Source organism: Apteryx mantelli, chromosome 16 (genome assembly GCF_036417845.1).
Source record: "Apteryx mantelli isolate bAptMan1 chromosome 16, bAptMan1.hap1, whole genome shotgun sequence".
Classification (NCBI taxonomy): domain Eukaryota; kingdom Metazoa; phylum Chordata; class Aves; order Apterygiformes; family Apterygidae; genus Apteryx; species Apteryx mantelli.
The window spans coordinates 1211427-1226137 of record NC_089993.1 but is presented as its reverse complement, the minus strand read 5'-3'; the positions used below and the strand labels follow the sequence as shown (position 1 = coordinate 1226137).

General features: G+C 46.2%; 1 protein-coding gene across 2 annotated transcripts; it reads left to right on the top strand.

Annotated features, from left to right (window-relative positions):
• Window positions 1–3605: 3605 nt before the first annotated feature.
• Window positions 3606–14549, top strand: RNPS1 (RNA binding protein with serine rich domain 1). 2 transcript variants are annotated; one of them, XM_067306172.1, is made up of 8 exons: window positions 3606–3670; window positions 6855–7046; window positions 7392–7547; window positions 7869–8060; window positions 9237–9339; window positions 11323–11476; window positions 11958–12099; window positions 13397–14549. In XM_067306172.1, the coding sequence occupies exons 2-8, from the start codon at window positions 6976–6978 to the stop codon at window positions 13500–13502; spliced, it is 924 nt and encodes a 307-aa protein (XP_067162273.1). In that variant the 5' UTR covers window positions 3606–3670; window positions 6855–6975; the 3' UTR covers window positions 13503–14549. The 2 variants fall into 2 exon arrangements, with proteins under 2 accessions (XP_067162273.1, XP_067162274.1); XM_067306173.1 differs by lacking the exon at window positions 6855–7046.
• The last annotated feature ends 162 nt before the right edge of the window (window positions 14550–14711 follow it).

The following is a 14711-nucleotide window of genomic DNA, read 5'->3' as shown; positions in this document are numbered from 1 at the left end:
GGGCAGAGCCAGCAAGGGCTGCCGGGAAGGTCACTCGGGAGGAGACTTATGTACTTGGAGGGGAGGAGCCCTCCTCTTAACTCTTTCGGGGCGGCCTCACTCCAGGAACAGCAAGGATCTATGTCACCTTTTCTGTCTCGGGGTTTAACCATGAGCTGTTCCCATTGCTCCCGCCATGGCTGCCCAACGGGATTGGGGCAGCAGTTCATGGCAGTGCTGCTTTCCTCTGAAAGGGGAGGGGATGAGCACTTTAACCTGTTCTCATCTCTACTTGTGCCCCCAGGTGAGGTGTTCAAATGTCTCTGCTTAGGTTTGGCCTTATGGCTCAGTCACATGGACTGCTAGTAGCCACTAAAGGGAGATCAGGTCTCCTTGCCTGCCTGCCCCCAGGGCTCCCACTGCTTCCACTGCAGCCCTGCTGCTCACAACACTTCAAGGAGCTGGTTTAGGGAGCAAAATAGCAGGAAACTTCTTTTTTTATCCTGGTAATCTTAATTTTCTGCTGGTTTAGTAAACTCGCCTAGATCACCATGATAGAGATGAAAGCCATTATCAGAACACAGGAGTACACGACTTTGGGATCAGCTAGCCATTTCCAAAGGAAGCTTTGCCATTTCCAAAGGAGATGAAAACTTAAACATCCTGCTCTAAGCCTCAACAGCAGTAAGAGAATAGTGGGAACAAGTCTGGTTGCACGTCCCATCCACTAGGAGTTTCCACCTGCTGGCCAGTACTGCCTCCCTCCCTCCTGCTCAAGGGAGCACTGCCTCTTCTACCGGACAGGCTCTGCCAAATGAATGAAGAATATGCAGCAGGGACTGCTTTCCCCTCTCTGATTTCAAGGGCAACCACAGCAGGAAATTGGTTCCACTTTGCTCCTTGTATCCTCTCTCCATGACAGTACTAATGGACTGTCATTAAACAGTACAACCTGCCGAATTCCATAAGACCTGCAGATAAGACGAGCTGAGACTTCTGGCTTATTTTTGCAAGGCTATGTTGTCTCTTTAATCAATATTCCCATCTATAGAATGGAGACAGGGATACTTGCCACCTTGCATAAAGCAGTTTTTGAGATTTGCAGCTAAAACATGGTATAGAAGAGCTCAGATGCGTCACATCCTGTTCTCCAGCAGAGGCTGAAGTTGTTTTCTAATTGATAAGTTCATTATTCCTTCACTCAGTGGTTAGTCTATGTATGGTCAAAAACGGTTAGCACAAAAATGGGCTGAAGATTTTAATAAAGCACCACACAATTCAAGAATTAAAGCTGCAGTACTTAAAACTATTTGGAGAAAATTTCATGTGTAACTGGAGTTAGTTGGAAGAAAGGAGAGACTAACAACCATGCTGGATCAGCCTGGATGTGCTTTTGGGTCAGTATCCTGTCTCCAGCAGGCCAACTAGCAGATGTCTAGGTGGGAACATAGGATCAGTGCAAGCACGTAATAAAATTCCCACCCAGTTTGTGGCTGAGAGACTTTCTAAGATGAAGGTCATGATGGTACTCTACCAATAGTTCTCAATAGATTTGTCATTCAGGATTTAGCCCAGTTTCTCTCTGAGCCCATGTAAACTTCTAGGGGGCTACAAAAACTTGTGATGGGGAATTCTGCCCTTTAACAAGATGCTGTGTGAAGAATGACCTCCTTCAGTTTGTTCTGAACCTGCCTGTGGCTTGTTTCATGTAGCACCCACTTGTTTTTACAGCCAAAGATAAACCAGTTCTCCTTGACACTGATGATCTTAGAGACATCTGCCCTACTTCCACTTACATTCTGCAAAGGATATAAATGAGGCCATTTATTACAATGGATTCAAGAGATGGAGCTGCATTCCTTTCACAGAGGAACACAAGGACTCAAATCTTAGGTATTTAACAAAAATGCCCATGGTCACACTTCAGCTAATGCACCTACCTCTCAGAGAGTTCTGTCTAATTTAAGGCAATGCAATAGAAATGGAATCTAAGTACAATTGTCCTGACTATGTTCCTTTGAAGTCAGAAGCCGGGCAGGCAGTACAGCTGGAAGTCAACGTGACAAAGTCAGAAGATCAGTCAGAGGAATTAACTTTTTGGTCTCTTCCAGACGGAAAGCAAATTTTTTTGTAAGTACACAACACATGTTTTGGCAGAAAAGAGAGGAAAAAAAACACCACTCCCACATAAATGTTTGGATCTATGAAATGCCACTGGATGGTGCTCCATTTTAAGTTTTTCATTCTTCTCTTCACATTTTTCTTGCTCTTCTGCAAGTCAAATGGCAGGTGCCTACCCTCTCAGTAAGTCTTATACATCATTATACATCCCCTTCTGCTCCCCATCCACTGAGCAAGTCTATTACAACCTTAAATTAGAGACCAGTGCACTGAGATTCAGCAACTTGGATAGGCAGATGATGCAGGGCCCAGGATCTATAGGTGAAGGCCTACAGCAAGCTGTAGCATCAAGACTGTCATCTGTAGAAAACCAAGAGTTGAAAAACTGGCTTTTTTATTAAGCAGAATGAGGTTTGTAGAAAGAAGTAACATCTTTTATTACATCAACAAGCACAGCTGCAAAAATCATACAAGAAAGCCAAGTACAAGTGAAGAGTAATTGCTCAGACTTCTGCTAGGTTGTATTAATTTGACACCCCTGAAAAAAAGGGAGAGGTACCCACAGAATAGAGGAGAGGGTGAGAGAGAAATACTTGTATCGTAAGGGAACTCTGGTTGGTCTTTTAAAAGAGACTGCACTTTTCTACCTCCAAAACTTGTCCTGTTGACGTCCTTTGACCAGCAGGGCTACACCCAGTTAGCACTGGAGCTTTTTGAAGCACGCATGATGATTTCTCTTCCTTCGGAGTAACATATTGTCAGTTTTCCCCCTTTCTAGCTCACGTTCTTAGCCTCAGTGCCTGACCTACCCAGCTTTCACATCCCTCAAGGAACATCCTCCGTCCCCCTGGGGCTCCTGTCTTGGGCCACTGCTGTCATTACTCCCCGCTTGCTATATTCCCTCCTCACCACTTTCTTCTCTTGATGTCCTCACCCACAATTTTCTGTAAGAAGCTCGCCCAGTTGCAAGGGGGAGGCGGGCGACGCGCCAGGAGCCTCAGCAATGCCCAAACGGGGCTGAACCGCCAGGCCCCCCTCGCCGGGGTTCACAGCTCGGGCTCTCTCGGAGGAACCCTTGGGGAAGTTTAAAGGGAGGCAAAGGGGCTGCGGAAGCTTCCCTGCCCCTCCGTCCCCGGCAGCGCGGCGCGGGCACGCTGGTGCTCCGGTGAGCGCCCGGAGGGCCTTCCCGCGCCGAGGCCGCGGCGCAGCCCGTAGCCTCGCGCGGCGCCTCCCGGGCCCCCGCGCCGAGCGGCCGCCGCCGGGGGCCGGTCACGCACGGCCACGGCCCGGCCGCGACCCCGCAGGGACGTGCCCGTGCCCGCCAGGCCTCGGCTGCGGGACGGCGGCGCCCCACCTCGGGCTCCCTGCCACGACGCCGGGGACCGGAGACCGGGGACCGCGGCCCGGCGGCGACCTGCCCCTTTAAGTGCGCCTACCCACTCGCGCGGCCTCCCCCGCCCGCCCCGGCGCGTGACGCCATCGGCGCGCCGCGCGGCACCCTTCCCGCCTGCCCTGCGTGCATCGCGCGCGACGGGGCAGGGGAGCGGCGGCTGAGGCGGGCGCCGAGGATGTAAGTGGGGCAGGGGCGGCGGCGGCCGGGGGCGCGGCGGATCGGCGTCCATCCGGCCCGGCCGGGGCGCGGCGCGGCCTCGCCGCGCTTCGGGGGTGCCGAGAAGAGCGCGCCGGAGCCGCCGAGGAGGATATGGCGGGGCGAGGGGCAGGGATGGAGCCGCAGCGCCGCGGCCTACCGCGCCCGGGGGCGGGGAGGGAGCGAGCCGAGGGCGGGGAGGGGCCGGGCCTGGGCCTGGGCGTGGGGGGAGCCCGGGGCCGGGGTCCCGGAGCTCCCCGCGCTGGGGCGGTGGGGGGAGCGCTGTGCGGGTCGGGGCGGGCGGGCTGGCAGCGCCGGGCCTGGCGGAAGCGGCGGGCGGCGCGGGCCCCGGGGTGCGGGCTCTGCCTCTGAACCGACTCTGTGCTTGGTCTGTGCTTTTCTCTCCCTGTTCCTCAGCCTGCGCCCTGGCTTCGCTCGTAGTATGGCAACACGTACGGCGCGGTCAGCAGCGACAAGCCCTCGGTCCGCCCGGCGCCGTAACGTACCCCATGGCGTGCGAACCGGGACGCGGAGCTGGCTGCCCCTGCGCTCCTCCGGCCCCACTCGCTGTAGTTAGCTTGGGCGAGTGGCCGTAACTTTGCAAAGAACTGGCGAGCGTTGAACCCTCTCCTCACACGAGGAAACCTTTTCCCCATTTTGCAAATGAGGATCTGAAGCAAACGGCCATTAAGGGACTTGCCTGTGGTCGTGCAGGAAGTCCGGGGGAGAGTTGAGTTTGCTTACTTTGCTACAGCATTGCAGCTCAGGTCTCTGCAAACCAACTCTTTAAAGCAGAGAGGTGTGTGTGAAATGAATGTATGGCCCGTGTAGCTTGCACTTAGGCTTTTTGTTTTGGGATGGGTGTTGCAAAAACATTAACTTGTTAGGCAGCGAGGGGTTTTTTGATCTCAGGAAAGAAGCATGTTGCTTACAAATGCTATCTCTTCTTATACACCCTTGTGTGTAGATATTATTTTATTCTTTCCACACAGAGGTGTCGCCCAGTAACTGTCTGAACACAAGCATGTGAAAGTGCCCAGAGGCTGTTTTTCTTAGACTGAGATTGCCAATTGAAGTAAGTTAGGCGAGTGGCATTCTTGAGAAAGGTGCATACATCTTGATGGAGGGCAAATATCTGTTAGTTTGGAGGCTGTAAACGCTTAAATGCTACATGTACCATCATATAAAGGTTCACTCAAAGTATAAGCATCATATGGCTAGTTTGTCTGGTAATTGCCTATTCAGAGAAGAGTGTTGAGGAGTGATGCCAGAGTGGTAGTGTTTAACTGTAGCATTTCCTACTACTCCAGCAGCAAGCTGAATGACAGGAAAGCATGTGCTAGTCTTCATCTGTGCTCTCTCTCTTTACCCCTTCCAGTAGGGATAAAACCAGAGGCAGCTATCAGAGGATAATAGGTCGTTTTGCATGTTTTGGCTAATAGCATCATGGTTGTGATAGTCCAAGGATATAAGAGAAGCTGACTTGTAGGAAGAGATAATACTGGCATGACTGTGGTGTATTTAGGAGAAGGAAGATGGGAAAGCAAAATGGTCAAGCTTTTTGGTCTTGCGAGTCCAGAAACTTGTCTGTTTTTTTTTTCCTTCCAAGTGAGTCAGTTGGTCTGATACAGTGGCTTTCAATTCTTGAACTGTGGCCCTCTCACATTTTGCACTAGAGGCACAGAGCTGTTTAGAAATGTCGTACACCTTAATGGCATATTACAAGCTTGCTTTTGTTAGTCACCTTTGCAGCACCTGTCAAATAGTCCATGGACTGCTTTGTGAAAACCACTGGTTTTAGAAGATATTTCCTCTCCCAGTAAGCCCTGCTGATTTCATGTTTGCATTGTGGGTTTCCTGCTTGCTGTATGAAAAGACACAGGTGTTTCTTGATTTCTACAAGTTGCAGAGAGCTGAATTTGGGAACATTCATTTGTGTTGCTTTGGAACTTTTAAGGAAACTTCTTTGGTATTAAGGAAAACTGTGAAGCTGAAATCGAGAAAGCTAAGTCAGGTGTCTAGAAAGGTCTCTTCCCAAAACAAATTTAACTGTAATTTAAGGAATACATTAGTGATTAGCGGAGTCAGAAACCAGAAGCAGGGAAGCAACAAGACTGTTGTGTACTTTAAACTGGAGAGTTTTTCTCATCTTAATGATTTTTGCTTGTGATGTATATACCTTTGTGGAGATGTTTCCAACCTCATGCTGTGCTGTGAATGTATTATGCCACTTCTGATGAAGTTGGCAGTGCAGAGATGCTTGTTTCCACTCTTCCATTTTCTAAATGTTTCATTCATTGGTAGATAATAGGTGTTACACCAAATCAAACCCACCACATTCTTTTAGTGGCTATTAAAACATGCTGGACGCATCTTTGTAATTCAGATGTTAAGCAGTCCAGGTGGAATAGTCAAAATGAAGAAAAGTGTTTAGGTTTTATAACATATGTGAGGGATCCAACCCTCTCATGGAAAATACCTGGAATTCAGTTAATGTCCAGTATTTCAGTATTAATTACTGGGGTGTTCATTTGTCTGCATCTAGAGTAAATAAGGAACTCACTGGGGCTAGATGAGGTCAGAATCCACTTTAGGCTTTCCTCTAAGAAATTAAAGCAAGGTCTGCTGTTGCAGTAGTGCAGCAACTGGGCCCTTTATTCTGTTCTTTCCAAGGCACACAGAGCTCTGCAAGCAGCTTGCTGACACTGAAGGCAGCCAGAATTGAGTGGGTTTTTTTGTTTTCAGCAACCCTTTCTTCTTGCCGCATGTGCTATATATGGCACAAATTGGCTCGGGAGATAACCAGTGCTTACTCCTCTGAAGACAAGGCAGTTGTCAAGAGGCCTGAGCTGCGTGTACATCTTTCAGAGAAAATGGTTGCCCTCTATCTGCCATTTATTTTGGTTGGATAATGAGGATCCTTTGTACTTCTATGAATGTCAAATGATAGCTTGAAACATGTATACAAACTTTTACGTGAGGCATGCAGTGCCAGTGTGAGCAGGCACAGAGTTGGGCTGTAACTGCTGTGTAACAGTCTGTGCAACCAAAGTACTCTGTAGAAGTTGGCTGACCCTCAGTGTGCTGCCATTGTTGCAAAGTAGGTTTGTTGTTTCATGCCAATCTATTAATTTCTTGTTTCTAAACCCTTTTATCTTGTCACTAGGCTGCTCTTTGGAGTATATTGCACTCGATTAGGGATCGATTCTCAGAATCGAGGAGTTAGAAGTGATATTTGAGATAAGTGAGGCCCATTCGGTGCTGCTTTGGACACCTCCGAAGGGGAAATGGAGTTATCAGGAATGAAAAAGAAGAGTTTGCTAGGACTCAAAGAAAATAATAAAAAATCCAACACTAGGTAATCATTCTGTCCGAATTTTCTAGGCCTAACAAAACTGGGGATGTTACAGGGTACTAGGACTCTCCCAGTGAGGGTGAGGAATTGGAAATGTACCACTTCCTGTGAGAATTTCTGTATGCTACAGCTGTTTTCCTGAAAGCTGCTCTGTAATGTAAAATGTTTTCCTTTTTCTAAAAAGCCTGAACTTGCCTTATGCTTTAATCCAGCAGTTATGGTGATCTTGAGTTACATTTGATGTTCAATGTGCTGTGTTGCTTTTCTGTTTTTTTGTTTGTTTGTTTGAATGGTTTTTTTTCTTTTTTTCTTTTTTTTAATTATGCCTTCTGCAATTTGTTCTTGAAGGGCTCCCTCACCAACCAAGCGCAAGGATAGGTCTGAAGACAAATCAAAGGACCGGTCCAAGGATAAAGCAGGCACCAAGGAATCAAGTGAGAAGGATCGTGGTCGGGACAAGACACGCAAAAGGCGCAGTGCTTCCAGTGGGAGCAGCAGTACCAGGTAGTTACTTTTTCCTTACTGCTTCTCAGTAATAGTGCAGGTAGTAGCAAATTACAGCATTTACAAAAGCCACCAACCTGATTTCTGATACATATTCCCCATGTCATGGACTTGTTCAAAGCCTGCATTGTGTTGGTCACAGTGAAGTCTTTTCTAATTTAAGGGGTTTTATTTTTGTGAGGTATGAACTTCCTTTGGCTGAACTAGTGAACTATGAGGGTTGGTTTTCATTGTTTTAATTCAGAATTCCTTTCTCTGTGATTACCAGAAGTTTTTCAGCTATTTTTCTTGGTACTCCACTCTTGCTTTTTCCCATAACAGATCCCGTTCCAGCTCAACTTCCAGTTCGGGGTCCAGTTCCAGCACTGGTTCTAGCAGCGGTTCTAGTTCTTCTTCTGCCTCAAGCCGATCTGGGAGCTCTAGCACTTCTCGCAGTTCCAGTTCCAGCAGCTCCTCTGGATCCCCAAGTCCGTCTCGACGGAGACATGACAACAGGAGACGCTCCCGCTCCAAGTGAGTTTGATTTGTCTTCTGAGAATTACCAGATCGCAATCTTGTGTTCTCCATGGAAATTAACCTGCTATCACAGTAGAAATTTCTCAGAAGACTTTGCTTTCTCCACGACCTAGAGATCTGAATTTTGTTAGAATGGGGTGCCCCTTATGTATACAATTGAAGCTTATGCCCTGTAGGAAGGGAGATCATGGATTTTTTTAAAGGTGGTTGTTACCTATTGTATTTTGTATAGGCAATTTTAGTCAGCGTTTGACCGCCGATATGAAGATAAATGGGTGCTAGATGAGTGTAAAACACTCTGTATGTACCCTGTAACTTCCAGCCAAAGCAACAGAGAAATTAGGGCTAAAATGTTGTGTGTGTGTTTGTTTGTTTATATATATGGTGGGGAGGAAACCTAAGGAGGCATATTTTGAAAGGGTAGAAATCAAACTAAATACCCATACAGTTTTTCCTTTGAATAATTTTGTGAATAAGGTGCTGAAGGCTGATAAAATCTACTAAAGTGTTATAACCCATTGTGTTTTGAGTATATCCCTCATTTTATAGACAGTAAAATTGGGAAGAAGCATAAATACAAATCTTCTACATCATGAATTTAAAAAAATCTTCTGGAATATAATTTAAAAAACGACAAAGAAATTGCAATGTCCAGCTACTTAGTTAGTTTCATACATGTGACATTTGTAGCCCTTTCTAGTGAACAGAAAACACAGAAACACAAATCATTGGATCTATAAGCTTCCTGGTTGTGGTATCCTTTCATGCTTCTGTCTGCGTTTTGCCTCTTTCATTGTCAAGGCAAAGGATGTTAGTAGTCTTTTGTTTTAATAAATATAAAATTCTATGACTATGGCCAACAACTTTGAGGAAATGTCCATTAAATTTCACATTTGTTACCCTATTTGTGGTAAGGTTGAGAACTCACAAAAACAAGGCTCTCTAAAATTCCAAGAGGTTCTAAAGCAAAAGCAGAAAAGACAGATGTGAGTCTTGATGTTTCCAAGTGGAAACCGCCCCTCCATTACTTTTGGAACATTTAACTTGTCACTTAAAGAAAAAAGATGGCCCCGCCCCCATCAGAAATGGTACTTTTTTCATTATGTGCTAGGGATTGGCTTCTAGTTTTTGTCTTGCATGTTTCTAGACAATATTTTGTGTTGTCAAAATCAGATCTAAGCCACCCAAGAGAGATGAGAAGGAGCGAAAGAGGCGGAGCCCCTCACCCAGACCTACAAAAGTGCATGTTGGAAGGCTCACCAGAAATGTAACCAAGGTAATGACGCAATCCCCCGTAACGTCAAGCGTCCATATCTTTGTGAGGAAGCCTGGGCGTTTGTGTGTGTGTGTGGTTGTGAGGGTTTTTTTGTTTGTTTTGGGGGGTGTTTTTTTCCCCCTCTTTTATGTCCTCGAAACCTTTTTGTTACTAGAGTGCAGATGAGATTTTGATTTTGGAAATTCTTGCTTTGTGACCAAATAAATGAGTGAGGGAAGTTTTTGTAGAGTTTTACTGAGTTGAATAAAATGCAGATTTTGAGGCTGTGTAGTACTGAAAGGCCTGTCTGCTTTCTCAGTATCCCAGACTTAGTATCTTATGTTACTAGGAGGGAGACTGTGTAAGTAGAGTAACAGCAGAAATGAGCAAACAGTGAGGTGGATTGAAAACTGACTGAATGACAGAACTCGGAGGGTTGTGATCAGCGATGTGAAGTCTAGGTGGAGGCCAGTAACTAGTGGTGTATCCCAGGGGTCAATACTGGGTCCAATACTATTCAACTCATTCATCAATGACCTCAATGAAGGCCCAGAGAGCACCCTCAGCAAATTTGCTGATGATCCCAAACTGGGAGGAGTGGCTGATACACCCGAAGGCTGTGCTGCCATTCAGAGGGACCTCGACAGGCTGGAGAGATGTGCAGAGAGGAACCTCATGAAGTTCAACAAAGGGAAGTGTGGAGCCCTGCGCCTAGGGAGGAATAACCCCATGCACCAGGACAGGCTGGGGGCCAACCAGCCAGAAAGCAGCTCTGTGGAGAAGGACCTGGGAGTGCTGGTGAACACGAAGTTAACCATGAGCCAGCAATGTGCCCTTGTGGCCAAGAAGGCCAATGGTATCCTGGATTGCATTAGGAAGAGTGTTGCCAGCAGGTCAAGGGAGGTGATTCTCCCCCTCTACTCAGCCCTGGTGAGGCCACATCTGGAGTACTGTGTCCAGTTCTGGGCTCCCCAGTACAGGAGAGACATGGCACTACTGGAGCAAGTCCAGCAAAGGGCTTCTAAAATGGTGAAGGGCTTGGAGCATCTCTCATATGAAGAAAGGCTGAGAGCTGTGACCTTTTAGCCTGGAGAAGAGAAGGCTCAGAGGAGATCTTATCAGTGCGTATAAATATCTGAAGGGAGGGTGTAAGGAAGATGGAGCCAGACTATTTTCAGTGGTGCCCGGTGACAGGATGAGAGGCAACAGGCATAAACTGAAACACAGGAAGTTCTGTCTGAACATAAGGAAAAGCTCTTTGACTGTGAGGGTGACTGAGCAGTGGAACAGGTTGCCCAGAGAGGTTGTGGAATCTCCATCCCTGGAAATGCTTAAAAGCTGTCTGGACAGGGTTCTGGGCAACCTGCTTTAGGTGACCCTGCTTGAGGAGGGGGGTTAGACTAGATGATCTTTAAAGGTCCCTTCCAACCTCAACCTTTCTGTGATTCTGTGAAATGACCTTGGAGGCATTAAGGACATCTGAAGGTCTTGATAATGGATCTGAGGAGAGCTGGGCTGACTTGAGCTGTCTTTCCTGGAATGTAGTTTAAAGGTCTTCACAGAAGGAAAAAAGCTTAGGGTGCTGAAAAATTCATATTTTTTTTACAATATTGAGAAAAATGCATCTTTAACAATGAGTATTTGACTGAAGGCGTAAGTTGTCTTTTGAAGTCACCAGAGGCTGTTGATTTTATTGATTTTTGTACTTTGTAGGTTTTCTTTAGCCTGGAGAGTTTGACCTATTTTGACATACAAGCGGTAATGCTGTTAGACCTTAAGGTTTGGAACAACCTGAGGTAAAACTGAATAGACAACAGTAGAGAAAGCAGCAATAATCCAGACTCCTGTCCACATCTAGCCAATGAAATATATCTATCTTTGATGGTGGCATTGATTTTAAGGCTAGTTTAGTGCTGTGCACAGCTTGAATTTACTGTTCCCTGCCAGCCAGACCTGGTCAGGTACATGTGGTGTATGTCCTTAAGACTTGCTCTTTCTCTGCAGGATCACATCATGGAAATTTTTTCCACTTATGGAAAGATTAAAATGATTGACATGCCAGTCGACAGGCTAAATCCACATCTCTCTAAAGGTTATGCCTATGTGGAGTTTGAGAACCCCGATGATGCTGAGAAAGCCCTGAAACACATGGATGGTGGTAGGTATCAGATGCTGCAAGGAGGCTGGAGGCTTTTAAAAATATTTGGAACTCATGGGGTTGATCTGAAAAAGAGTTAGTGGGGAAGACTTTGGGTAACTGATCTTCTTAAATGCTGTCTTTCTGTTTTCAGCCCAAATGGCCTTGTCTTCTATGTGGTTCAGGACAGATCCATCAATGACAGAACTATTAAAACTGAGTTTTCCGAAAATAAACAGTGACTAAATTTTCTTAATTTCTGTAAAAATCCTCCCTGATTAACATCTGAACTGCAGTTTGTTGGGATATTAGGTTTTTAGGAAGTTAAATATGTAAGTGGACTTTGTCAAATGACTCTTAAGTTGGTGGTGGAAACAGGGCTGTAGGCTGATTCATACTTCATTTGCTTGTGACAAAGCAGTGAATCACATTGAAAACGTGGTGTGCAGATGTTAGTGATGGAAAGTATTATCTCTTCCTATATCTGTGGTTCCCTAAACAGGTCAAATTGATGGTCAGGAGATCACTGCCACAGCTGTTCTGGCACCGCGGCCTAGACCACCTCCCAGACGTTTTAGCCCACCCAGGAGGATGCTGCCACCGCCACCGATGTGGCGTAGGTCACCCCCTCGCATGAGGAGAAGGTGAGACCTGTGACAATTCATGTTTCCTTCTCAGTGTAACAACATGTCACCACTGAAAGACTCAGCATGGGAACAGTTTCATCCTGTTGGACTTGACTTTCCCTTCCAAACAACAGTAGCACCTTTTAGGTGTCAGATGAACCTGGATTAGACTTCTTAACTCCTTAGTGCAAGGGTGACCTGCTCTAGTCCACAGCCTCAATACAGTCTGTCAGAAATGACAGGTGCTTACCAGCCTGTTCCCTGGAGTCCTTTCTGCATAATGCCTCGAGGTGAAGTAGGAATGGACTTCTGACTGACAATGCTTTTGGCAACATGCTCCTGCTTTCCTTCCTAAAACCTTTGCGCCTCTCTCCCATATTTGTATGATGAGCACATGACCAAAATGCAGTCTTCCTCCATCAGGTGAGTGGAGTACACCCACCCCAGGATGCGACCTGACATGCATGTGTCCATCATACAGTTCAGGGCTGCCTGAATGTACTCTGATTACAGTCTTAGAGCCTTCCTGGCATCTAGGTGGGCTCCTCTGTCTCTGGAAGTCTGCTCTTGTCACTATTAAAAACAATAGCTTGTGGTGATTGCTGAACAGCTTATGAACTGGAGGCCCCTTCTGTGTAAAAATGAGAACTAGTTAACATGGCACAAGTTCTACAACCTATTCTGTCCTCCATAAATCATGGATTTTTTTACTGAGGTCTGGCAAATGCTAGCTTTAGTGGTTCCCTCCTTGTTGTTTGTTTGCTTCCCTAATCTTGGCCATGGGTTTACTTTTATTATCCTGAGAAGCTCTTTTGATAGTCTGCCACTGGAACTTGGGCGTCATACTGGTTGGCTGTACGGTTTGATTGCAGTACTGAAGAGCTTGAAGCCTGATTATTTCTTTAGAGTTAGACTTGAGAAGTGTCCTCTTAGTTTGAAAGGGCTTACATAAATCCTTTCCCTGAATCTCATTGTATCTTGGCTTCAGGAGTCAAAATTATCCTTTCAGATGAAGGAGAATCTGATGTAGAATGAACTTATTTGTTCCTTTGCTTGAGCTAGAAGACAAGATTCTTGTCTGTTCTTTGGACATTAAAGATTCTTTCAACCTCTCGATGTGTAGAGAGGGTTGCCAGAATATTCCTGCTGTGCAGTGAATGTTTGGATTGCCTTTCTCCTCTCTAGATTTGGCTGTATTTCACTGAAACTCATGTACAGTACTTTTCTTTTGAAAAGATGGTACATGAGCTGACAGATTACTGGAACCTGTTGCCCTTGTCTCCTAACAAAAGCTTTTTCCTTCCTTCTCTGCCAGGTCCCGGTCTCCTAGGCGCAGATCCCCTGTTCGCCGGCGATCCAGATCCAGATCTCCTGGACGAAGGCGCCATCGCAGCCGCTCCAGCTCAAACTCTTCACGATAAAGCAAAAAGACTGGACAGCTTTTTATTTTTTAACTTAAATCCCATCAAACTAAATATTGTACCTTTTTTTTATAATGGATCTGGGTGAGGAGGAGTGAGAGGTAGATTTCTGGCAGTGAAGGCAACCTAAGAGGAGAGAGTGCAGTTCCTAGCCAATAGATAGCCCTTGCTGTGGGGCTTTTAGTTTCCTGGCATTTAATTGAAATTATTTAAAAACGGCTTTGATTTAAAGGCTGCGGATATAACATCTCTTCCAGATAAATGGAAGGAAAGATGCTATAGCCTCTTTTTCACCAGTTAGCAGGCTGCTGCTTGATGATTTCTAAATGCTTAGCACGCTGTACAGACAAGCATGTAAATCTTGAACTATTTTGGAAGCCCTGTATAGTAAGACAGGGAAGCATTTAACTCAGTCTCTAGGTGCCAGCACAGGATCTTCAGAATAACTGGAGTCCAGATTACAAAACCTGTCTTAGACTAAAATAGTGAATTGTCATTTTATTCCAGTTCACAAACAGATTAGTTTCTGGGTAGTGTTGCAGGCTAAACTTCTGTAATGAATACACTAATTGAACAACCAGCAGAAACAACGACTTCTGTCCAGCCCACTGTTATACGTGTTAGAAATGAAGCTGGAAATCTAAGAACTGGTTTGTAGCTGCCCCCTTAAATGATTCCATTTGCCTTTCCTAAAGGGTTTTGGTTAAAAAGAAAATCTCCTACCCCTCCAGCCCCTCACCCTATGAAATGGTGCAAGTGCTTCTGCTTTTACAAATCTGCTCAAATTAGCAACTGAGTATCAACCCCCCAGAAACTGCAAGGCAGAGAGGGAGGCTTGAGGCCATGATGCTCTCTGGATTAACTGGGTTCGCATTGGAAAAGGCAAAGAATTTACTGCCTGTTGTACAGTCAATACTATAAAGTTTGTTTGATTTTTTTTTTTCTTTTTTTTTTTTTATAACTTTGTAGCCTTTTGGGCCATGTTGTGTTTGTACTTGTGTAGGATGAGCGACTATTGAATAAAGCAGTAGGGTTGAGAATAACGAACCTGCGTTGCTCCCTTGTCCTTCCCCCGCCCGCTCTGCCCAGAAGCGGTGAGGCCACCCGCTGCCTTCGTGGGAGACTTGTTGGCCGGCAGCAGCCCTGCGCGGTGGCGGCGCGGAGGCCCCGGCACTGTGAGCCCTCCTGTCTCTTTAAGGGCGGGGCGGG